The 25226-nt window shown below is 38.6% G+C and overlaps 1 protein-coding gene across 1 annotated transcript in view; it reads right to left on the reverse strand.

The window, feature by feature from the left end:
• Positions 1–22946, reverse strand: part of ubtd2 (ubiquitin domain containing 2) — a 45809-nt gene extending 22863 nt beyond the window's left edge. The window contains exons 1-2 of the mRNA XM_051677751.1: positions 22734–22946; positions 4630–4866 (exon numbers count right to left, since the gene is read on the reverse strand). Of these exons, the coding sequence (XP_051533711.1) occupies positions 4630–4866; positions 22734–22803 (307 nt within the window). The 5' untranslated portion in view covers positions 22804–22946. The remainder of the gene's footprint in view (positions 1–4629; positions 4867–22733) is intronic.
• Between the last annotated feature and the right edge of the window lie 2280 nt (positions 22947–25226).

The raw sequence follows: 25226 nt of genomic DNA on the forward strand, positions 1-25226 counted from the left end.
AACATTAAGTCAGTGAGCTTGAGAACTTGATCGATACAATCCTGAATAAATTATTCAGACCGGATCAACTGATTCATTGAAATGATCTAACTAAAAAAAAACTACTTGTTCATTGCTTCTCTCATTATTCTCACCAAGGTGAGATTTTCAGTGAATCAAGACTTTGTGATTAACATTTTTTATTGATTCATACAATAAACAAAGAAAAGCAAAACATATTTACACAGAATCAACATTTCAAATTTTCAAAGGATCTCAACACTCCACTCTCATATAGGTTACCGAGTGTATTAACTTCTCTCACAATCCACTCTGACCAGCAGGAAGGGGACTTATTAATATATAATTTTGGGTTCAGCCATATGCTTGAGGCAACATTTAAATAAATGTCAGAATTAAACACTCTGGACACTTTTGTCCATACCGAGTGCAATTGAGAGATAACGGGGTGTAACTTAACTTCTCCGATTAGTTTGATAGAAAGGCTTTGCAATGGTGAAATAGGGGCAAGAACTTCCTGTTCAATACAAAACCAGGGAGGGGCTCTCTCAGGTGGAAGCGACCAATGAGCCAAATGTCTGAGACCGAATGCATAATAATAAAACTAAATCTTGGGTAGGCCTAGCCCACCTTTGTCAATCGGCCTATTTAACTTATTAAAATGCAATCTGGGACATTTACCATTCCAAATGAAGGACTTTGCTATGCTATCAAATCACTTGAAATAAGAGAGAGGGACAACTATAGTGAGAGACTCTAGCAGTTAGTAGAATTTTTTAATACAATTAATTTTAATAACATTAACCTTCCCAATCATTGATAAATGTAATGAAACCCAGCTGCCCACATCACTTGAAAACCTTTTTATTAAAGGGTCAAATTTACTGTAACTAACTAAATCACACAAATTTGCTGGGAATAAAATACCCAAATACTTAATGCCCTATTTGGGCCACTGGAAGGCGCCCGGCTGAAAAGCCGTTACTGGGCAGTACGCTGTCAGAGCCAAAGCTTCGGATTTAGACCAATTAACTCTGTATCCCGAGAACTTTAATGAATAATTCTGTGGAGGCAAGGCATAGATCTAGTGGGGTCAGAGACAAATAATAAAATATCAACTGCGTAAAGCAAAAGCTTATGCGCCACACCTCCCTCCACCACCCCTGGAAAATCATCCTTATTTCTTATCGCGGCTGCTAATGTTTCCAGGGCAAGACAGAACAATAATGGGGAAAGAGGGCAACCCTGCCGGGTGCCCCTATTTAAGTAAAATAATCTGAAATTAATAAATTTGTTTGTACCGCCACTACCGGGTGTCTATAAAGTAACTTAATCCAACCAATAAAAGTATTCCCGAACCCGTACATTTCCAAAATCTTAAAAAGATAATCCCATTCTACCATATCAAATGCCTGTTCGGCATCAAGTGAGATGGCAGCGACTGGAGTCTGATCATTTTCCACTGACCACTAGGGCTGAAACGATTAGTCAACGTTATCGACAACGTCGACAATAAAAAATTGTCGACAAAAATTTTCGTTGTCGAATAGTCGTTTGATCTTAACGTAACATAAGATCAAATGAAACTCTAATGATTGCACACAAGAGCAACACTGCAGCTCGTGCCTGACTGAGGAGAGGAAGAAAACATCTCACAGTCCAGACGCACTCCAAACTTTCCAAACAGCTTCAGGTGATGTAGATCGTAAATTATAAGGGAATTATAATGCAAAAATACAAAATAAGTAAATACAGAAGCACTCTTGTTGTGGAATAAGCAGAGCCGGAGCTGACGCTCAGCTTAAGAAAAACTTGCGTGTCGAGTGTCTTTAAAGGAAATACCCCGGCGTTACAGCTTTAATGCAGTTATTTTTAATGCGTTATAGCTTTATTAAAGTTCAAATAATAAGGAAACTGGCATTTCTCTGTGCGGTCAGCGCCTCTTCTATGAGTTGCGCAAAGTGTCCCGATCTAAGGGGCAGAGATTGAAACTGCACCCGGCTGAGGTACACTCTGTTGCGGGGACGCTCATCCCTCGAGTGCGCGCACTTAAGGCAGCTAGATTATAACGTGATGGCAACTTATTGAATCATAATATATGTCACTGTGCATTTCTTATCGTGAAGAGATTGGCAAAATGCAGCTTTATTAATAAGAGAGAGTTTGTTTTTTTGTGCGTTAAAGATGGATTGAAGTGAACAGAAAGGTGAGAGAGGGTAGTCTTCGCCCCATTATACACTGCAAAAAAATACATTTTTTATTTGTTTTTGTTTTGGCTTTTTTTCCAATATAAATATCTAAAACTCCTTTAAAACAATGTACATTTTCTTCAGCAGCTATACTGCAGAATAATTTTATTTATTATTATCTGAGAATGTTGAATATAATATTAAAAATACAAATATTTTAAAATATCTACAAATCCTTTTAAAAAAGATGCATTCACCTGAGAAGCAGCATATAAGATATTTAGACTTGCTTTTAGAGAATAGAACTTGAATTGAAGTATATTTTGTCTTTACTGCACTCGCAGAAGTATAATCAAGTGAAAAAATACACTTATATTTAAGATAAATTCTCTTAAAGCAAGTCTAAATATCTTATATGTTATTTCTCAAGTAAATGTATCTTGTTTTAAGGATTTTTAGAAAATTTTAAATGGAAAACAAGACAAAAACACTTGATAACAATATGATTTTTTGCAGTGAATTTCTTTACTGAATTAAACTTAATAAAAAGTAGTTTTTTCCCTTTAATTCAGTGAATGTAATTTAGAGGTATTTTTAAAAGATGATTTTGTCCTCTTTATTGTTAGCAAGCACGTTTAATACAACCTTTTAAGTTGGGGCACAAGCTGAATAGTCGGTTTTGAGCTAATGATTAATCGTTGCAATAATCGCCCGAATAGTCGACTAATCGTTCTAATAACCGTTAGATTAGTCGATTATCAAAGTAATCGTTAGTTGCAGCCCTACTGACCACATGATATTGATGAAACGCCTAATGTTATCAGAAGAGCTGTGGCCCTGAATAAACCCCACCTGATCTATATGTATGAGAGATGTCATAACTTAATCGGTTAGCCAAAATGTTTGACAATATTTTAACTTCTAGCTGGATCAGGGAAATTGGATGGGAACTCTTACACTCGCTTGGATCTTTGTCCTTTTTAAGAATCAGACTGATCTGGGCTTGTGTCATGGTTGGCGGAAGCTTTCCATTCTTTCAGTGAATCAAGACTTACATTTTGGTCCTTTTCTCACACAAAGATATTGTATGACTTCAGAAGACTTGGAATGTAGTGCATGAATCATATGGACAATTTTTTTAAATGTTTATAATGTTTAGCATCCTTGCGCTTGATTGTAATTGCATGGGAAAAAAATGTAAAGAAAAAGAAAATGGTTTGGAATGACATGAGGATGAGTAAATCAAGACAGAACTTTTATTTTTAGGTGAACTATTTTTTAAAAGCACAATGGTATCTGATAGAAATACATTTCATTTAATCAACCATTAATATCAGCAAAAGCATACAGTATACTCTATATTTCTTAGTATAAATCATTCCTGCCCTGATGATTTCATGGACTGCCATGGAAACATGCAGATCCTTTGTGCTGGTCTAATACGCAGAAGAATACAATTCATAACTGTAGTGTTTTTAGAAATTAATTAATAAGGTAAGTAAACAACTAGCTAAAACTAAATTACTGGCAAAAGTGACTTTTGTGGATTCTAACAATCCCCTGACATGTCACATTGTAATGATGGCAGACTGGAGAAGACAGGATCTAATTGCAGTTTTTAATAAAAACAAACAAAACAAAACAAAAAACACTCGAGATAATGCAAAACTAAAACACAAAGCACATTACAGACTTAATAGACAAAACAAGAACTGACAATGAACAGAGGAAAACACAGGGATTAAATACACAGAGACTAATGTTAAAAGGAGGGACACCTGACACAAATGAACACAAGGACCAATGAACAAAGACCATGAAAAAGAACTATAAAACCCATAAACAAACGAAAGACACAAAATGAACAATAAACATACACAGTGACCCCTGGTGGACGCCCGGGTAATCCTTACACACGTAATCTATTTCAATGAATAATGATGTACATTTCAGACTGTTTTTTCACACAAAGCAATTGCGTGGCTTCAAAAGACTTGGAATAGAGGGCAAAAGTCGTTTAACTACTTTTATCTGGCTTTTTTTACATTTTGGAGCTTGATACCACCTGTATGGAAAAGAGCAGTGGGAACATTCTTCAAAATGTGTTCCACAAAAGAAGAAAAAAGTAATATGGGTTTGGAATGACAAGAGGGTGCAAGCGTAAATGATGACAATTTACATTTTTGGGTGAACTATTACTTTTAAAACCAAGAATATTATGACCACAATTACAGATGTGCAAACAAATGAACTGGAAACTGCCAGAGGACAGAGAATGTAAAAATAAATAGAATAGAAATCTGACTGCCACAAATGGGAAGGTTAATATAATGGGAAACCATAGTATTTACCGAAAAGATCATATCTGTTTGTCAACACGAGTGTCTGCTTGTCATCAAAGCATACCGGCTTATCAGAATCTGTGTCATGCGCCTCTTACCGTGCGGTAACGTTATGCTGGCGCCATCAATAATGGCTTGAGCGAGCTCATGGTCGTTGCTCTCAAAGGCCTGGGCGGCCGCTTTTAACGCATCCCAGATTTCCTTACGGCCTTCAAATGCTGGTGCCGTGTCCCAGAATTCATCACGCTTGCTGCGCAGCTGACCGTCGGTCATTGGGTAGTCACTCTTCCATTTGGGCTTCTCTCTCTTCAGGGGCTGGTTTCGCCCCAGTGCAACTGCAAAACAACAACAAATCAACATGAAGCATGAGGACAATCAAGTCAAGTACCATTTCTGTATGCAATATGGATGTGCAAAACTTCATACTTTTGGATTGCCTGAACAATTAGTCAACTAGTCTGTCTTGACTAGTTGGAAGGAAGCCCTGTATAATTAGGGTTCACCAAACCACAATTAGTTTCTCAAGAGGTGTTCACACAGGACACGTACTGCATTCAAATACAGCTAGATGGAGAACCAACAGATTGGAACAGTCTGCATGGATCTTGAGATGCTTTTTAAAATACTTTTAACTTGATATACTGTCTTTTGTTATACTGCACATTTACATCATTACATATATCGTGGCAGTTTCGAGCTAAAAGAGAGTTAAAATTTCTCCCAAACAGATGAGGTTTTTGAAAATAATGATCTAACAAGTGTTAAATAAATAAAACCATTGTTCCTAACCTAAACCTTTAACCTATAGCTATTCAACAGTGTCAAAAAAGCAAATTGAGATAAAAAAAATAAAAAAAGGCAATTGCTGAAGCAACCATGTCATTTTGTGGTGCTTCTATTAAGGGCTGGGTGATAAAACGATATTGATATTAATCGAGAAAACAAATTACTCGATATCAATGATAAACTTGAGTAATTTTCGATATTTAGCCTATGTTCTACATAGACGATTGTATCAGGTGCATGTTGCTAAAAACGCAAGTAGTTCGGCAAAGTTATACACACAACTAAATAACTAAATCACAGTCCTGACATCAGCAGGTTAGGAATTATTAGCTGGCTAGCGGCTACATATTCCTGCTGTCATATAAACAAGTCTTAAGGCTAGGTAGCCTATAGCTAGCACCTAGCTAACCGGCTATGATATCATTGTGCACTAAACAAGACAGCACTGACAATGCAATACAGCTGTCGACAGAACACAACAGAAACGTATTAGTTAAACGTTTTTTTATGATTGGTAGAACCGTCACGTCCGCAAATTTTTTGACACAGGCAAGAAAGTATTTCTTCTTTTTGTGTAGTTAATTGACAGTTGGCAATCCAACTTATGGTGTAGGGATGTGACACGTCGGTCGACTAATCGACTATTCATCCAACAACTAGTTGACTAGTTGATTAGTGGGGTCGACTACTAAAATTTATATTTTAGTGGTGGTTGTTTTAATGGGAGATTACAACTTCTTGTAGAGCATTTTTGCATGATTATAGCTTGCTGTGCTTAAAAGTGAATAATAGTCAGCACAGTAAAAACCTCTGCAAGAACTTTTGTCTCTTTAATGCTTTAAGTTCAGTCCATTTATGCACCGCTGCTGTTACAGCCATCAAAGTGCAGCATCAATAACAATACAAGACAATCACTGTTGGACGTTAAATCCCCTTCTGTGAGTTATGTTCCCATATTTGAGGTGCTTTAGAGAGATTAAAGTCTTTGCTGATTCTGTCTGAAACTGCCTAAATAAATAGTAGCAGTAAAATATGTTTTAATGTCATAAACTTGATGTGTACTCGCGTGCGCAGCGAGAATCGCCTTGAGACTCCCAAGCTCTCGGTTTACACTGAAACGTGTCATTCTGCATTTAGGATGCGCATAAGCAGTTTTGTGCTGCTCTGTATTGAAGCTTTTCTTATTTTTTACTATGATAGTTTTGTGCATTAAGATGCTATAGATATTTAGCCTATTTACTTGTTGCATAACCGTTAGTTACCATGTTGAAATGCTGCACTTAGCATCCATATATCCTTCTGAAACGCATCTGATCGGGGTCACGTGATCCCAACGAAGCCTATTTTAACATTATTATCTTTAACACGACTAGTCGTTCAAACAACTGACTGACTCGTCATTTATGAAAAGTTGTACTTTTGCACATCCCTATTATGGTGCATTATCGCCACCTACTGAGCTGGAGCATCACAAGAAAGTCTTTCAGTGAGTCAAACGTCTGCTGAAGATGATGAAATTGGCGAAATTTTATCGAAAAGAGGTCACACACCTTATGTAGGTTTAAATCCTAAACTAGGTATACTTCTTGAACTTCAAATTAAAAGTTAGCTTACCTTGTGGAGTTTACTAGTAAACAAACAAGTTATGTTTACATTTATTTCTGAGGTCTAACAAAGATGTAGAATGCATTTCCTTCCCCACTAATGGTATGAAATGTGATAAATATGATATCAAACAAAATAAAAACAAAAATCGTTATAATATGTTTGGATCATTTTCTATTTTAAAGCGCAATGGAGCAATTCAACAATGTCAAACGGCTCAACAGCTCTGACATTTTGAACAACACTAACGAGGGAAAAATAAATCAACTGCCCTGCACAGACATCAATTACTAGACTTTTCACATCTTCACATCAACACCCTTACTAACATTTATCACACTAAACTGTAACAGAATTTTTCAGTACAACTGTGGAAGTTGTAGCCAAGAGGAGAAAAAAAATACAGATAGCACATGCTCTCCTGTCATGGATATGTAAGTATTTTGGATGGAAAGACTTGCTTGTCTATTGTAGAGATGACAAATTGTCACTGTAGTGTTTCCCTCATTCCACAAGGCAATGAGCTGTCATCAAACGATTGATGATCACATGTATGTGACTTTATTTATTTATATATTTTTTCTGAATTATTTGTTTAAATAGCTGAAGTACCTTACTTTGTAATGTGGATACCGGATTTGCACTTTTCAGAGAGCTCAATAAAATATTCAAATTATATTTTGGTTGCATTTGTGAGATAATAAATATAATTGATTGTGTAAAATAGGCACATAATATCGTAATATCGATCGCAGGCCCCTGAATCGACTCGAAATCATATCGTGGCAGACTTTGAGATGCTGGCAAACATTGGATCGCTGGCTCAGAGAATAGATACAACATTGTATCGTGATGAAACTGCCGATTTACACCCCTAATATTTTACAGCAGCTTTAAACATGGCTGATCCAATCAGATTTTAAAGCCAGAACCATCCATTTTAAATATACATATTTATCCTTGGTGAGCTGATAACATATGGTAGAAACTGAAATGTAATTACTGCAACAGCATGACTTGATCTCTATGTTTATGTTTGCAAACAGACTAAGAGAGAAAATAGAAAGAGTGAGTTGTAGGAAAAGTGTGCCAGTATCATGAGCAAGCTACAGATTGGACCGTTGAATGGTATAAATATGGCTCCAGATAAATGCAGCATATTATTAGCAAAAAAAATACACTGGCACTGCATATCATGTTGCGCTACATTAATAACACATAGCTTAAATATAAGAAAGAGGAGGCAAACAAGAGATATTTGGAGCTGGGAAAACAGTGGAGAGTTCAGAGGGTTCTCAGGTGCTGCTGTGGAAAACATGCCACACCACATGGTTTAGATACACGGCTGAAATCTAAGTGATACCAGGCTTAGGTCAGAAGTCTCAACTAACTGAGTATCTGGGAGGCAAGCCAGTCGTGAGCTACCTCCTTCTGACTGTTATGGTGGGTTAAAATAATGACGTCTGGAACAAAGTCCCTTAAAGACAAGTTAGGTCACTCTGTGACCATATTGGTAACACCTCTGGGCAGCAATGTTCTAGTTAGGGCGTTTTCACACCTGGCTCGTTTGGAGCATTTGTTTTGGAACCTGGCACGTTTTCTCCCTTGGTTCGGTTCGTTTAGGCATATATGAACATGGCAATCGCACTTGGATCCACACCAAAACAATCAGTCCGAGACCGCCTGAACGAGGTGGTCTCGGACTGACTGCAAAAGAACTCTGGAGCGGTTCCCTTGTGGTGAGAATGCAAACTGACCCAATAGACCAACAAACCAAACAATATCCCTATAAAAAGACGTTGGGTCGGTTTGCATTCTCACCACAAGCTAACTGCTCCAGAGTTCGTTTGCAATCGGTCCGAGCGATTGTTTTGGTGTGGATCCGAGTGCGATTGCCATGTACGTATATGTCTAAATGAACAGAACCAAGGGAGAAAACGCGCCAGGTTCCAAAACAAACGCTCCAAACGAGCCAGGAGTGAAAACGCCCTAACTAGAACATTGCTGCCCAGAGGTGTTACCAATATGGTCACACAGTGACCTAACTTGCCTTAAAGAGACTTTGTTCCAGACGCCATTATTTTAACCCACCATGACAGTCAGAATGAGGTAGCTCACGACTGGCTTCCTCCTAGATACTCGGCTAGTTGAGGATCTTTGGAGAAGACATCTGTAGATCAGCACTTCTCTGTAATTCATCATCAAAACGTGGAGATAGCCTTTTGGCAACTATATTAGATATAACAGCATGTTTGAAATAGGAGCTGCTTTATAGTTCCTGAGGTAATTTTAGTATGATCGTTTCTCTCTTTTGGATAGCAGCAGAACACGGGTAGGATGGCATTAGCAACTTTTTGACAAATAAAAAAAATTTTCACACTGTTTGTGTGTGTGTGTGTGTGTGTGTGTGTGTGTGCGTATTCATGCGTGAGAGGGAGAGAGAGATCTGTGAGAACAGGCACATTTCAATGGAGAAATAATGCAAAAGCAACTAATCACGGATAAATATAACCATGACGGAAACTTTACAACTCATATCCATCTGAGTGATGGATAATTTGTATTTGGAGCACAACCTCTAACTGGCGACGCTTGAAAATGCTCTAAAATTTTTAATATTTGAAACGTTTTTTACAGGCATGTAATTTTAACCTATATATCAACGGATGAGCTTAATCCTGGAACGGCGAACAAACATAGTGACCAATAAGGGGACAGCTTGCTCACATGTGACTTTTATTTACATAGTTTTGGTCTGTTTTGAAATGTTGCCTTGTGAAAGCTAACCGAACCAAGAAGAAAATGCAACATTGTAACAATATAGTCCCCGTTTCGGAACAAAGCTAACTGTCTACAGGTCTGAAAATGCCCTTACTGTAGACAAGTAGTTATGGAAGTACTTAACTGTTGCATTATGAAATGTGTTTTAGACCACAATTCATATCTCAAAGCATGTACGCGTGGCATTCACAACATTGCCACAAGAAGCGCTATAGCGACATTAGTGTGAACGGTCCACTTCTACTGTTTTTTCTCTTTCAAGTCAACAACTGTCATGGCGGAGCAACAGTTTTAAGAGAATTTTGCCGAGAAAGTAAGTTCAAGTCAATATATTTATTGCAACTTACCTGAATAATAACATATCCGGTTTAATGACACAAACCTCACTGAGTACTGAGGTTTGTTACCGCCACAGTAACGCAAGCATATGCATACTTGTGTTAAATACGTTTCCGGCATTTGTGTTAAGATTTCTCCAAACCATGTATACATAAGTGGTCGTCTCTTCCCCTTATAACATCTCTGGTCTGAAAGCAATGAGCGAGTACATTATCAGCTTAATTTATCCCTTTTAAAGCACCTATGTAACAGCCATACAAATTCACATTCACCGTTTTTGAACATTCAGAAATGAGCATTGAATTTTAAAGACAACTTTAAAGTTTAAAATAGCCCAACTTTTTAAAACGAGTCTCGAGTCCCCTTCCATCTGTTCGATTCAAGGAGGTCTTCAATATGGTTGTCTGCTTCAGTCTATTCCCTTAAAAATGCAGATACATGCATTAGTGGCATTTTTCGACTGTCAGACATGCTGAACACTTCATAAGCTTGCAAATATACTGCAGACATACAGACTCTCAGTGAATAGCATTGGCAGAATTACCAAGGGCTCAAATTCAAGCGGTTAGATCAGAGGGCCTGAGGAGCATTTGAGAAAGAGATATTTATTGGGTAAAACATCTGGCTGCTATTATATACACAACCTTTCAGTCTGGAATGCAGAATGCAGAACAAATGAGGTCTGGGATAATGCTACCCAGCTCTGGATGGAGCAAGGCCGCTGTAGTCAGTGATGCCTGTGTGTTCATATGCCATTCAAATGGTCAATACAAGAAAAACTCTGCAATAGACTTGCATAAACAGTTTTTATGACCTAGGACTTGGATTAATGGGGATACTAAATGAGTATTACTTGATTGAAGGTGAAGTGTGTAATTTTTTGGATGTTAAAGGGACAGTTAGCCAAAGTTCTCCAAGACATTAAAATTCTGTCATCATTTACCCACATAGCCTGACATAGCAACATTGGCTCAACCAATGCCCTGTGTTTGGGGTGGGACTACCTGGTTTATCCGACCAATGTAAGACAGTGGAACAGTTAATTTTTCAATTCCGTTTGTTGACACACTTTGCAAAACGTACTTCACTTTTAACTTTCTATTTAGTTCAGAGCTGGCGTAGTCAGTGGGATTTAGATGTAGTAAGATATTCAGTTATAAAAAACAAAAACAAACAGCTTAAACAAGCAAAAAAAACATCAACAAACAGTATAAGTGCAGCCATTGGCCATCAATAATTCAGTCCTAGCAAGTGAATCAGTGTAGCACTTTCTTTATGACCCAGAAACTCCAACCACAAAGAAAGACACAGAGAAACAATATTTCCACAATCCTGAATAAACCGTTATTGTCTGATACTGTGACTTTCTAATGCAAAAGAACACAGTTAAAATAGTTCACTGCTGAATGCCATGATTGACCAACTGGAATCTAGTATTCCATAGAGCTTTGTGATAAAAACTGATTAGCAAAGCAGTTAAATGAAAAGGGGAGGGAAAAATACTAAAAATAAATAAATAAAATCTAAATCATGAGATTAGAAAGTTTGCAAATTCCACTTTGCCATTCAGCCAAATAGCTGTTGTTGTGTGGCACATTCATGCCCACACAAGGCATATGATACAATACACGCTATGATACTCCTCAGTCAAAGGTTGATAGGTTTTGTTGCATCTGAGGCAAAAAGAGGCGCTGTTGTTGTTCTAATCCTCAGAGAATCATTATACACCGATCAGCCACAACATTAAAACCACCTGCCTAATATTGTGTAGGTCCCCCTCGTTGGTGCCAGACGGGCTGGTTTAAGCATTTCTGTAACTGCTGATCTCCTGGGATTTTCACGCACGACATACTCCGACTGGTGCCAAAAACAAAAAACATCCATTGAGTGGCAGTTCTGTGGATGGAAACGCCTTGTTGATGAGAGAGGTCAACAGAGAATGGCCAGACTGGTTCGAACTGACAAAGTCTATGGTAACTCAGATAACCGCTCTGTTCAGTTGTGGTGAGAAGAATATCATCTCAGAATGCTATTCTGAGATGCGGGTTGGCGCTGTTTTGGTGACACGAGGGGGACCTACACAATATTAGGCAGGTGGTTTTAAAGATTAATGTTCTTAGCATGAGGTTGTTTTAAATTAATTTCAATTGAAACAATCTTCTACATACTGTATTATATATCCCGGTAAATTAGCTTGACAGTTTTCTTTCTTGTGTTGAAATAGCCTATTTCCTACAGAAACAGGAAGTTTGAGAGGGCTGGACATATTAGGGCTCAAGCCTTTTTTAAATCGCCAATAGCCTTTAGTTTACATCAAAGCCACAAACCATGGTTTGCCACTTGCTATCAGTGCTAACAAACATAATCTACACATCATAAAACTTGGATTCTGATTTCATTGAGTCCTTCAAATCCACTCATAGCACATTCAATATTTTCCTTTTCATAGTCCTTTCTGTTATCGCATAAAAACCAGAACAGACTACCCAGGATCCTAACAACTAGCTAATGTGATTTGTCAACAAAACACAAGATTGTTACGGTCTCACTCCATAATCAAGCTTTCACCGAGCACAATGACTCTGGTGGTAATACAAGCAACAATACACTTTGACTCAATACAAACAAATTGCAGTATAAATACGCAAAAGAGCCACAACAATGATCCTCTATTCAGAGAAAAAAAAAAAATTATTGTCTCTAAGGGCTGTGGAGTGTGCCAGCTTCCTTCAGGGCACACATATCTCCATGTTGCGGACAGAAAATCTATAGCCTGATTAACATCACAGTTCCATTTCCTGTTTAGTAAATAATGCACTGGTGTCAGTCAAATGGACAGGTGCCCACATTAATCTAATTCATTAGAGAGCTACCATGGCATTTAAAAGTGTTGCCATTATTTTGTCCGAGGAGTGAGGCTGCTAATCTTACCAAAGTAAAATGGGCTGGTCGTGAACTGAGCACATAGATGTCTAAGCTGTGGATGAAGTATGTGAAGACAAGAAGTGCATTTGTTACTCAACTGTTCTCATGCAGGTTACTGTTGTAACACCTCCTGATTGTAATACCTATTTGTAATGTGATAAGTAAGGCATTAGGACTAACTTAAGTGAAATGTATGGACACTTTTTATATTCTGTGATTAATTTTTAAACATTTCTAATGCATGTATCAATTCTAACACATCAGCTGGAACTCCCCCTTGGTTTCCTCAGCCTGATGCAAGGCATCCTGTGACATTACACACATGCAAACAACAAAAATACACATTTACAGACATATTTTTACTATGTATATTATATATAGAATATATACATATATTCTACTTCAAATCTCAATATACAAAAAAAAATATTTTCCACTGCATAATGTTTTATCTATCTATTTATCTATATATCCATCCATCCATCCATCTACTGTTTAATATGTCATTTTTTTTTATTTTTTTTTAATCAGCAAAAAAGGGTTTATATATTAAATAACCATGTGATAAGTTTGGGGGCGAAACATGCAAAAAAATTATATAGTGATATTCTTTTCTTGAACTTTTTGTTGATATCAAAATATATGACAATATAGCCTACACATTTTGATGTCCAAAGTAGCCTAATGTTAGACCTGTCATGTCCATTTCAATGAAAAACCTATATCAATAAATACTTATTATTATTATTATTATCTGTTTTATCTACTTTGCATCATTTTTCAATCCTAGAAAAAATGAGGCTTGCCTCTAGTTGAATATAAGCGTTTGCTTTCGTTCTAAAGCAAAACCGTCCATCAACTACATAGCCTAATGGATATAAATGCATTGTTGACAAAGGTGTTATTTAAAATATTAAATTACCTCAGGAATTTAAATTAGTGTAGAAATAAAACATTTTCTAAGATCAAAGGAATTTGGGGAAATTAAAGCCAAGCAGTCTTCGATTTTTTCAAATAGGCAGGTATGGGTGACTTTCCTGAAAACTTCTGTCAGCCAATAGTTTTCTGAATTCATATTTCACTTTAATTAAAAGCAGAAGACTCTGGACAGCGGGTTTTCATCTGGTATACCTCCTTACATCCTCTATGCACATGTTTGTTTGTTTTTTTAAATGAACACCCTCATGTTGTTCCAAACTCATGTGACTTCCTTCCATGGATCAAAAAAGAAGATGTTAGGCAGAATGTTAGCTTCAGTCACCATCCACTTTTATTGTATGGAAAACAATAACATCTCATTTAGTGTTCCATGTAAGAAAGACAGTCATATATGTTTAGAACAACATGAGGGTGAGTAAACGATGACAGAACTTCAATTTTGGGGTGAACTATCCATTTATCATTAAAAGAGTAACCTAGCTGTTATCATTTAAGGAGACAAGATATCAGGTGACCCAATAATCCAGGTGAAGCAAGCTTGGAATGAGGTCTAGTGTACAGGGCCGGCTCCAAGAAAACTTGTGAAGAAGGGTTAAATAGACTGCCTGTGGTTACTGGATGTAGTCCACAGCGTTCTCCCTTGAAATAGGCACAAGAATGCTTAAACAGCCATAAAAAAAAACTAACCTTTAAATTTACGAGAATTAAAACACCTGAGAGGCATTTGAACAAGCCTGTTTTACCTTAACAGAAACAGATTGTGATGTTTTTTAAAGTGGAAAAAGGCAGAGCCCACAGATTGAAGTCAAGCAGATTAAATCTTTGAAATACATTCAAACGTTTTGTTTAAATGAGATATCCACACATTTACAGACAGTATATGTTTTATTGCTATTTGCATTTTATTATTGGACAAAATAATTAAAAGTTACAGGGAACTGTGAGGAGAGGTAGAAAGTAAAATGGGAGCACTTTAAACATGAACTTGTGCGCGTCTGCTGAGCCATGGTACTGTTTAAATGAGCAGTATATGCTAGTATGCCATTCCGAACATAGCCTCTCTGAGAAGCATTTGTGTGAGGGGGTACTGACATCTGGGAACTATCAGCACTGCCAGGACTCCACTCAGGACGGAGAGAGAGACTCAGATACACAAATCCAAAGAGAAAGAGAGAAAGCGAGGGGAAAGATCGCAAGACAAAAGAACAAGCCTTACGCAATTAAGTCTAACAACATCGACCGAGGAGCTCAGGCTGTCGAGACTCAGCCACGACTTCATACATGATGTCAATAATTCAATAAGGACTGGCAGGAGCTTTGTTTCTCATAGAGGCAATCATCTGTCATTTGGGTTCATTCTAGATTGCGTCATGTACTGCGCAAGACAAAAAAATGGCAGTGGAAAGAAAACAGTGGAAGAATAGTTCTCCTTTCAAAAGCCAAGTTCAGCAGGATCGCATGACAGAAGGGTTGAATCGCACAACCTTTGGTCAGTCTGGGAGAGGCATCTTGGATGAGCATGCTTAAGTTTCACCTTACAAAAGTTCAGAAACACCCGACATGAACCCGCTGAAAAATGTTTAAGATTCCATATATATCTGTGGCCATAAGAGTTCTTAAGAAATCAACTAGAATCATGATACAGAAAATGTCCTTGTGCTAATACTATTTTTCAAAAGCGCTAACCCTTATGTATTAAACTTTGGCACGTGTGCTAAAGACATTATTTATAGCACAAATAAATAAAGAAAAAACCATAGACTTACATTAAAGGAGGAACCTGAGCCTATATCTACAGACACAAATGTCATAGAAACTTGGGGGTTTTGCTTGGGCCAGTAAGTAACCACCTTGAACCATCTAACAACGTGCTAACAACCACTAAGCACACCATAGCATCATGACAGCAAGCGACACTCAATTTCTCTTCAGAAAATGTAAAAAATATCATTTCTGTGGCACTTGTGTCACCAAACTGAATGGCAAAAATAATGAGTTTCCAACAAGTTTCCCGGTCTACCGTTGGTCGTACAAACAGCAACAAACTCATTCCGTTGGTTGCGCAAACAGTCAGCACAAATAGCAATGTTGTAACAGCGCCACAGAGTTTACACATTTTCATGCGAATCAACCTACAAAAGTCTTATTTATGGTTTTCTCTGCATATAGCTGGGATAGGAAAATTACTTTAACATCTCAAAAACTAAAAAACATCACTTTTAAGAATCTAAAAGATTCTGCTTAAACTTCAAATATGACTCAGTTCTTCCTTTCTCGAGATCTGCCTTGCTGTTCTTCGAAAACAAATGCAGTCCTTTGTGGCATAACTACCACCATCCTTCAAGGAGATGCTAAATTGTTGACATCTAAATCAAGTTAAATATACAGTTTACTGTCAATTTTAGGAACTGCTCTGGGTTTCATCTAAAGCCAGTGCCACACTAGCTGAGTTTTCTGCCGATTTTCAGATGTGAGCTTCATTTACATCATCGTTAATCCCTTGACCGTCGGTACTCTCTGCTGAGAAAATCACTTCACAAACAACGTCTGGCTTGTTTGAAATATTAATGGCAGTCGATGGGACGGGAACACCAAAGCTTTAGGGCAATTTCAAGTTCATAGATAAAGGTTTTCTGAACGTTTTTCAGAGGACAGAAGCAAAACATTTTTTTGCTGGAAAAGAATGACCTCCAATGGAAAGTGAGCATGGACGGTGCATATGGAGGAGAGGCTCATTGCTCTTTGAAGCCAACATGCCTGTCTGTGTGATAAATTATATTATATATTATAAATATTTTATATATTAGGGCTGTCTGAATTAATGTGTTAATGCATGCGATTAATTTTAAAGGTTTAACACGTTAATTTTCCTTAATCGCGAATAACGCATTTACCGTTAATACAGCATAAACACTAGTTTGAAAGGGCGGAACCTTTGTAATGTGTTGGCCCGGAGTCATTACACTGACACACACACCACAGAGACCTTCTCCCAAGTGAAGCCTACAAGCTTAACATAAAATAGCATAATGCAGCGTTCCCATAGACATTCTATGGGCGGTACTGTCATAACACACTTGTTGACCATTACACTTTCTCCTATGATAGAGCCGCACAGGTTGTTATCTCAGTAAATAAAAGAATCTCTGACAGCACCTCCCTGTCAGTGATAAAATGATGGAGAATGGAGCCCAGATGGGACTTGTGACAGAAATCAAGTATTTTTCAGCCTATGTAAGGTGCATTTTAATTACCACAGAAGCACACCAAATTTCAACTATCACCAAAACACAGAATGAGACGTGTTTGTTTGCAAGCGATTTTCAGGGTGAGTCCAAAGCGGCACTTGACGCTGGCGTTGACGCTCTGACGTGAATCATGAACGCAGTTTCATGATTGCTGTAACAAAGCAGATAGCTACGAACAGTCTACCGGAAGATTAATATTGTGGACGATGAGAGTTTAAGTGATTTAATCCCCATTGCAATGAATATGCAACCTATGTGGAGACTAGTTCTTTCAATTAGCCAAACTCCCACTTAGACTTTGGGAAAAGTTTAATGTTACTTGAATTGGTGATATTTTAGTGCATTTCTATCTTTATACTGTGGAAAGCTTTATTTGGAAAATGTTAATAAAGCATTATATTGTTACATATTGTTTTGTTTTCTTTCCTTAGAAAGAAAGAAATTAATTTTGACAAGAAAAGAAGTGTAGGCTATATAGTGTCAAATTGCAGTACTTTTAAAATCTGTGATTAATTGCAATTAATTACAAAAAAAAATGCAATTAATTGTGATTAAAAATGTTAAAAGACTTATAGCACTAATTTATATATTAGTTATAATTATTATATTATAAATATAACATTTATGAGAATTTACTTAATTATAATTGTACTTATTATGTACTTACAAATAATAATTGATTGTGATTGGTCAATCGTGGCATTCTATGTTCACAGATGTTTGTATAAGATTGTTTATCTATAATCAACATTTACAAAAAATATTTAATGTCTATCTATTTCATACATAGTTGTGTGTTAAGTTTAGTTAGCCGGTCACTGGTGACTGTACATTATGCCTTATTTAATCGTCTATTAATATCAATTTATAAACGTTCACACATAAAAGTAAAAAATCACTGTGCTCTGCCGATATAGGGTGTGAAGATCCAAGGCCCTTTATCAATTACAAAAGAAAAATTATCCCCACTCCTAGAAAGGCAGTGAGGCCGAAAAGTTTGTGTCCTGTTTCCCCTGACTGGTGAATAAATAAAATGAAATAGAGGTTGAAGAAAGGAGTTTGGATCATTTTTCTTTTGTAAACTTTCACACGTGTAATAATCAGCTGTTATAAACGCATTCTTACCTCCAATTCACTATGAAGGATTGCCAAGCCATACTGTCAGCGACCCCACAAATGTGGTCTCTTCCAAACCTTTCGCCGCTTTTCTTTTGCTTCTTTGCAACAGCAAATGATAAGGCACAAATTGCAAAGGCTAGTGTGAAACACTGATTGTTGTTTATGGTTATTGTTTATGTTTGTATGGTGTTCTTTCTGTTATTTTGCTGAGAAATGGGGCATGATAGTGAGGCATTGAGAAAAGTCTAAGGCAGTCATTTAGTGTAATACTTATCCTCCTTTCTTAATCAGTAAGTTTGACAATCCCACCGACTGAGGAGGGCAAGATCAGCAACAAAATTAGCTAAGTCTGACACCCCCCACCCAAATCAAGTTATTCTAAGTCCGCTAGTGTGGTGCCGGCTGAAGGGTGTCACAGCTATTACAATAATTAGCCTATACACTAGGGTAATTTTGTCCCCATAGGCCTTGTCTAGAATCTAATGAGCTATTTAATTTTTTTCTGAAACATTATTTTCATTTCAGATGAAACATCACTCATAACAGCTGGCTGGCTGGTCTTACCTGGTCGCCCAGCCTAGTTAGGCTGGTCAGTTGGCCACTTTTAGTGGGGTTTTGGGCACTTATTAGCTGGTCAGGCTGGGAGACCAACTAAGACCATGCCTATTTATGAGCCATATTGTGATTGGAAAGGATAAACGAAGTTTTCTGTATATCAGCCCTTTGCTCACCAAAATATGAGTTCAATTATGACATTAGCAGCAACATCTGTAACATCACACAACCGGAAATCTGCACGTGAACTCAGTGTTGCCAACTTATCGACTTTGTCACTAGATTTAGCGACTTTTTGACCCCCTTAGCGAGTAAAAGAGCCATCTAGTGACTAGCGACAATTTTAGCAACTTTTGTAGTCTGTTTTAGCGACACTCTTCCACATCTGGCGACACAAAAAAAAAAAAATCAGCTCTATCGTGAATGATATCTCATTTTTCTCTGTTTTCTAGCGTTCTGTAAATCGAATGACTGACGAGCTTACATGTTGTTGATATTTGCTGCAACAATTTCAACCTCAATTCATGTGCATGCTCTCCATTTAGAAAAGAAAAGTCAGCCTACAGCGATAGTAGTGCATTGATAAATTATCTAGCAGTGCGAGAGAGAGAAAGAGAGAGAGAATGAAATGGATATGATCCCCTGATCACACCGGTGCGTTGTTCATGTTCAAACCGACTAACACCAGTATTACCACTGGTTGGACGGTAAGTGGTAATATGGGGCAATTTTCGTTAAGCAATAGCCTACTCAGTAATGCAAGGCAGCTTGATTTCAAACTTTAATTTTTTTTTTTAAACTAAAAATTCAAATAAAACTGAAAAAAATGAAGTGCAATTAAAATGTGTGTTGTTCAACTTTTGGAAAGATGGCTTTTCAACAGATGTGAAAGGCAACATTTCTTTGGCAATTAACCAACTTCTGTGCATTCTCTCCATCATGGGCTACCGGTCAGGTATTTCAGTGTCTCGGGCAAATACATCACATATTGTGGGTTGTTGTGGGTTTAATGTTGGTGTTTTATCACCATTCATCCCAGGACCCAGTTTAGCTGCTTCGGAAGGGTAATGACTTTGAATGTGTGAATACATTTGTTTTGTTCCCTCCTAGGGCTGGGCGATATACAAGAAATATGTTCACGATAATTTTATTAAATATACATATATATATATATATATATATATATATATATATATATATATATATATATATATATATATATATCACAATATCCAATTACATCATCAACCCCCGGCTGAGGGATCAGTGAATATTCTTACTTTAGTGATTTTGCATTGAAAATTGAATTCATTTATTTAAAAAACTTAAACCAAAGACATTTCTAAATTCAAACTGCACTTAAAGCAATTAAAATAAGTGGTTAAAAAAAAAAAAAAAAAAAAAACATATACCTGTAACCACCTTCCATTTACCGTCACTCAAGTATCCGTCTATGACAACAGGCGGAAAATTACTAATACAAATTAATATCTAAAAACAATTATAAATGTAAACATAATAACTGTAATGATGATAATAATCACTGAAATATATATCATGGTTCGAGGTGAACATGTTTTTGTATTATTTTATGATTTAATCACAGATGAATAGGCTTTATATAAAGTGACCCTGCAGAGTTGCACTCTCCACCTCCGAAAGCACCTCCGAAGCTGAGATGGTCTGAGATCATTTGCAGCATTCTCATAGACGATACTATTCTTTCAAAAAAAAATAAAAAATTTCAGAAGATTGAAACAAAGGAAGAGTGAGAACCCTTTTGTTCCACGAGACTGCAATTCTGTCATCTGTTCTTAAAAATATAATAAATTGTGTTTCTTCAAGCGTGTCTGTGTGTCTAACAGCATTTCTTGTGTCATTCCGAATCCGAGACGTCTGACTCTCCATACACATTATATTCGCTACCTGCAATTAAACGTCTTCTGTCAGAGTGCGTACTTTGCTGCCTGTGTAATTTGATACACATTGGTAAAGAACATCTGGCTTTCAATCCGTTATTTAGGTTCATTTATCATGGGTCACCAACTCTTCATTAGGCAACTATTTTTTATTTAAGGCTATTCTATTCGTTAGGCTATTGTACTGATATTGGAAGTTCCATTCATAATGTTTCCCCTTTTTATCCGGTATAACATTTCACACCGGTGTTGTCCGTTGTACCGAATAAAACCAATAACACTGTACACCGTGGCAACCCTAGTAGAGATAAGTGATTTGAACAGATGAGGTGTCACTGTCAAAAAGTCATTGTGATACAGTAACACTGGCACAAGTAATACACACTGATGGTTCAGCATCACACAACAGATATGTAAAAAAAATAAATAAAAAAAAAAAGACATATTACATATTATCTCCAAAACAGCTCTATGCGAGGCATTATAAGCATATAGATCCATGTTTAAAAATAAATAATAAAAAACATCCCCAGCACTACACCGCTGCCTACCCCTGGTTGCTATTGCTAGGACAATTTTGGACTTTGTCATTGTTCAATAATGCAGTTTAATTACAAAACAAAATAAATAAAAAATAAATAAATAGAAATCCCCCAATGTCTGAATGTTTGACAAGTTAAATTGGCGATATCTAAATGATTAGTAGTTTAAATACTGATTGTTAAATCATTAGTTCAATAAAAAAAATAAAAAATAAAAAAAAAACATATGGTTCTACACCTTTAAAGAACTGCCAGCGCTCTTTACGTCAATTTATTTACATATGTAAATGTAACGTTTTACGTAATAAATGACGTCATCAAGTGATTAACGTGCCCTTCAAGTGGAGTCAGAAATATCATGTACCGAGCACGTGAACGATCAAGCGAAGTTGTACTTAAAAGTGGGAAACTCGGAATTCTAGATGATACACGAGTTGCCGAGATGGGATGTTTGAAGGGGCGTGTCGAAAGGAAAGATGATTGAAACGAATGATTTTGCAAAGATATTTCAACTTCTTTACGTTATTTTAATAATATTAATTTGATATATATGACAGCCAACTATTGACTCAATTTTTGCAGTTTTTTTTAAGCATATTAATTAAAATCTGTTAGACCCAGGTCCATTTGAAGACAGCATTAGCTACTTTAGCGATATTTCAGCGAGCCTATGGCGACTTCCCATGAGAAATAGTTGGCAACACTGCGTGAACTATCAATAAAACAGGAAGGCTTCCCATTCCCTTAACATTGAGTTCACATATTACAAACCCTGAATTTTCAGACTTTAAAAACTATCCCGAATGTACAGCCTTTTTCTGGTTGTATCATTTCAATTTTATTGGTGACAGTATTAAATGTATATTATTTCATGTACTATTTAGATGCAAAAAAAAGGTGATTAATCATGTGTGTGTTGATCATAATCTCAAATACACATTCTCAAACAATAACAATACAGCGGAAGCGAGTGTACTATGATTTTTAAAGCCAAGTCGTGTGAAATAAGCGAGATAAAGATAAAAATGGGCAATAACCCGCGTGTTTCTGCATTTCAGGTCCAAAACCATGACCCACATTTCATTAAAGGGAGCACAAACACTGCCACACTAGCAATGCAGGCACAAACACAGCTAAAGCTAGTCAGCTAGTAGGAAGAAGGTGTCACATGCAGAACGATTCACTGCCCCAAGACAAAGGGCGGTGGGGGAGATTTATGAAAATATTTGCATAATCATAATCATAATTGTTTCTACAGCAAGGCGCGGGTTTGAGTGGAGCGATCGTGCCTTATATAGCAATGCAAAATCCACCACGATGTTTTTCAGCACTACCAAGCCGAGGAGACAAGGAAATGCTGCAGCTGCATATGTGAACGCAGCGTAGACCCGAAACAGCACAAACTGACTTAAAACGCATTTCCTAGAAATGCTTTGTTGCCTACCTCCGGTTCCGTCCGAGTTTTCGTTTAAACTGCCTGAAGAATCATGATGACTGCCCACACAGCCACCCATGGATGTTTCACGGAGCGTCTCTTACCCCCGCAGACCCGCTCTGGCTCGCTCTCGCTCTCTCTCTCTCTCTCTCTCTCTCTCTCTCTCTCTCTCTCTCTCACACACACACACACACACACACACACTGTTGGGATTGAGATTGACAGGGCGCAGGCATCAGCTGGAGAGGGGCAGGGTGGGTGCATACACATTTATCGGCGCTGTCTCAAAACCTAGTGAGCTGCCTATCTAGACAACATTCAGCTGAGCTGACTCGGCACAGCTAGATGACCTTGCTTAACAGTGCATGCTAAACAGAGAGAATTATACACACACACACACACACACACACACACACACACATATATATATATATATATATATATATATATATATATATATATATGTGTGTGTGTGTGTGTGTGTGTGTGTGTGTGTGTGTGTGTGTGTGTATAATTAATACAATAATATATCTTAATATTATTATTATTAGCCTATTATTAACGTGGAGTAACTTGTCTTGCTCAAGGGCCCAAATTTATAAAATAACCTGCAACCTTTGATTTATTATCACGGATCTTTAACCACTACACCTTCTCTCTGTTTAGTGGAAGGCCTCCACTCCCAGCCATGGAGGCCTTCCCCTGCCAGCACTCCCAGCCATGGAGGCCTTCCCCTGCCAGCGCTCCCGGCCACGGAGGCTGTTCCCCTGTCGCTGCCAGCACTCTCGGCCATGGAGGCCATTCCCCTGCCGCTGTCAGTGCTCTCGGCTACGGAGGCCATTCCCCTGCCGCTGCCAGCACTCCCAGCCACGGAGGCCGTTCTGCCGCTGCCAGCGCTCCCAGCCATGGAGGCTGTTCTGCCACTGCCAGTGCTCCCGGCCACGGAAGTCGTTCTCCTGCCGCTGCCAGCACTCCCGGCCATGGAGGCCATTCCCTGCCACTGCAAGCGCTTCTGGCCATGGAGGCCGTTTTCCTACCTCTGCCAGTTCCCTCAGCCACAGAGGCCATTCCCCTGCTGCTGCCAGCACTTCCATCTGTGGAGGTCGGTATGTCAGACGAGCTTGCCATCTCTCACCTGGCTACTGCCCTCCTCTGTGTCTGAACAGCAGTAGTGTATGAACTTTCCCCTGCGGCCGCCGCTGACCCTGTTCTCTCCCCTGTGGCTGCCACTGTTCCCAACCTCTGCCCAGCAGCCGCCACCATCCCTGCCTTGAGGCTGCCTGACCTCATCCCTACCTTGAGGCTGCCTGACTCCATTCCTGTCATGAGGCTGCCGGACCTCGTCCAGTTTCCTGACCCCACCCCCTACCTGGACCCTCCTCCCAGGCCTCCTGACCCCACACCTAACGTGGAACCTCTGTCCCGGTTTCCCCCACCCTCCCTCCCTCCCTCCCTTTGGTCTGTTCCACCAGACCCCGCCCCTGACCTGTACCCTCCTGCAAGGCATCCTGACCCCACCCCTAATCTGGAGCCTCCATCCTGGTTTCCCCCACCCTCCCCCCCTTGGAATGCCCCGCCGGCTCCGCCCTGGTCTGTCCCGCCAGCTCCACCCTGGTCTGTCCCGATGGCACCGCCATGGACTGTCGTGCCGGCTCCTCCCTGGTTTCCCTCCATTCCCTCCCTTTCTTTTGTTCTTTCTGATCTGTGTTAGTGCCTGTTCTGTTTGTCTTGTCTTGTGTTTGTTGTTTCCCTTGCAGGAAGCCAGGAGGGGGGTCCCTTTTGGGAGGGGGGGGGGTGGGGTTGTGTCAGGGTTCAGCCACTTCTTTTTGTTGTGTTTTTTTGTCTATGTGGCTAAGCTCTGACATTCATGTTTTGTGCCATGTCTAGTCTGTGTCTTGTGTGAGAGTGCGTGGCTTGCTTTATTGGCGATGTCATGCATTCTCTTGTCTCGTCGTTTATTGGCGTGAGTGCATTGCTCTTATGTCATCTTGGCAGCATGCACTCATGTCAATTGTGTGTGTTTGTCTCTTGCGACCTCGGGCGCTTCGCGTTGTGCTTGCTTTGCATTGTGCGTCCAGATTGCGGTCCATTTTCATGTTGTGCTGGGGTCTGGCCACTTCTGTATAAGATGCCTGTTTTATTTGTGGACAAACCCTCGCACAGGTGTCTCGTCTCATTTTGTCACCAATTGCGTGCATCGCGCGGTTTTTGCTTCGTGGTGTACGCTCAGGCTTTGTCTAGTGTGAGAGTGCATGTCATCGCTTTGTTGGCATTGCCATGCATTCTCTTGTCTTGCTGTTGTTTGGCACAAGAGCATGATGCCTTATAGTCCTGGCGATACGCTTTTGTCATTCGTGTGTTTGTGTTTTGTGAGAGCGTGTGGCTTTGTTTTGTTTCTGTTTTGCCACGTGTCTCTCAGCCTTGCGTCATACCCCGCCTCCTTGTCTGCCCATTATCAGTTAATTTGTTTCACCTGCCCTGCTTGTTAACCTGTTGATTTTG

This window comes from Myxocyprinus asiaticus, chromosome 38, assembly GCF_019703515.2.
Source record: "Myxocyprinus asiaticus isolate MX2 ecotype Aquarium Trade chromosome 38, UBuf_Myxa_2, whole genome shotgun sequence".
Lineage (NCBI taxonomy): Eukaryota > Metazoa > Chordata > Actinopteri > Cypriniformes > Catostomidae > Myxocyprinus > Myxocyprinus asiaticus.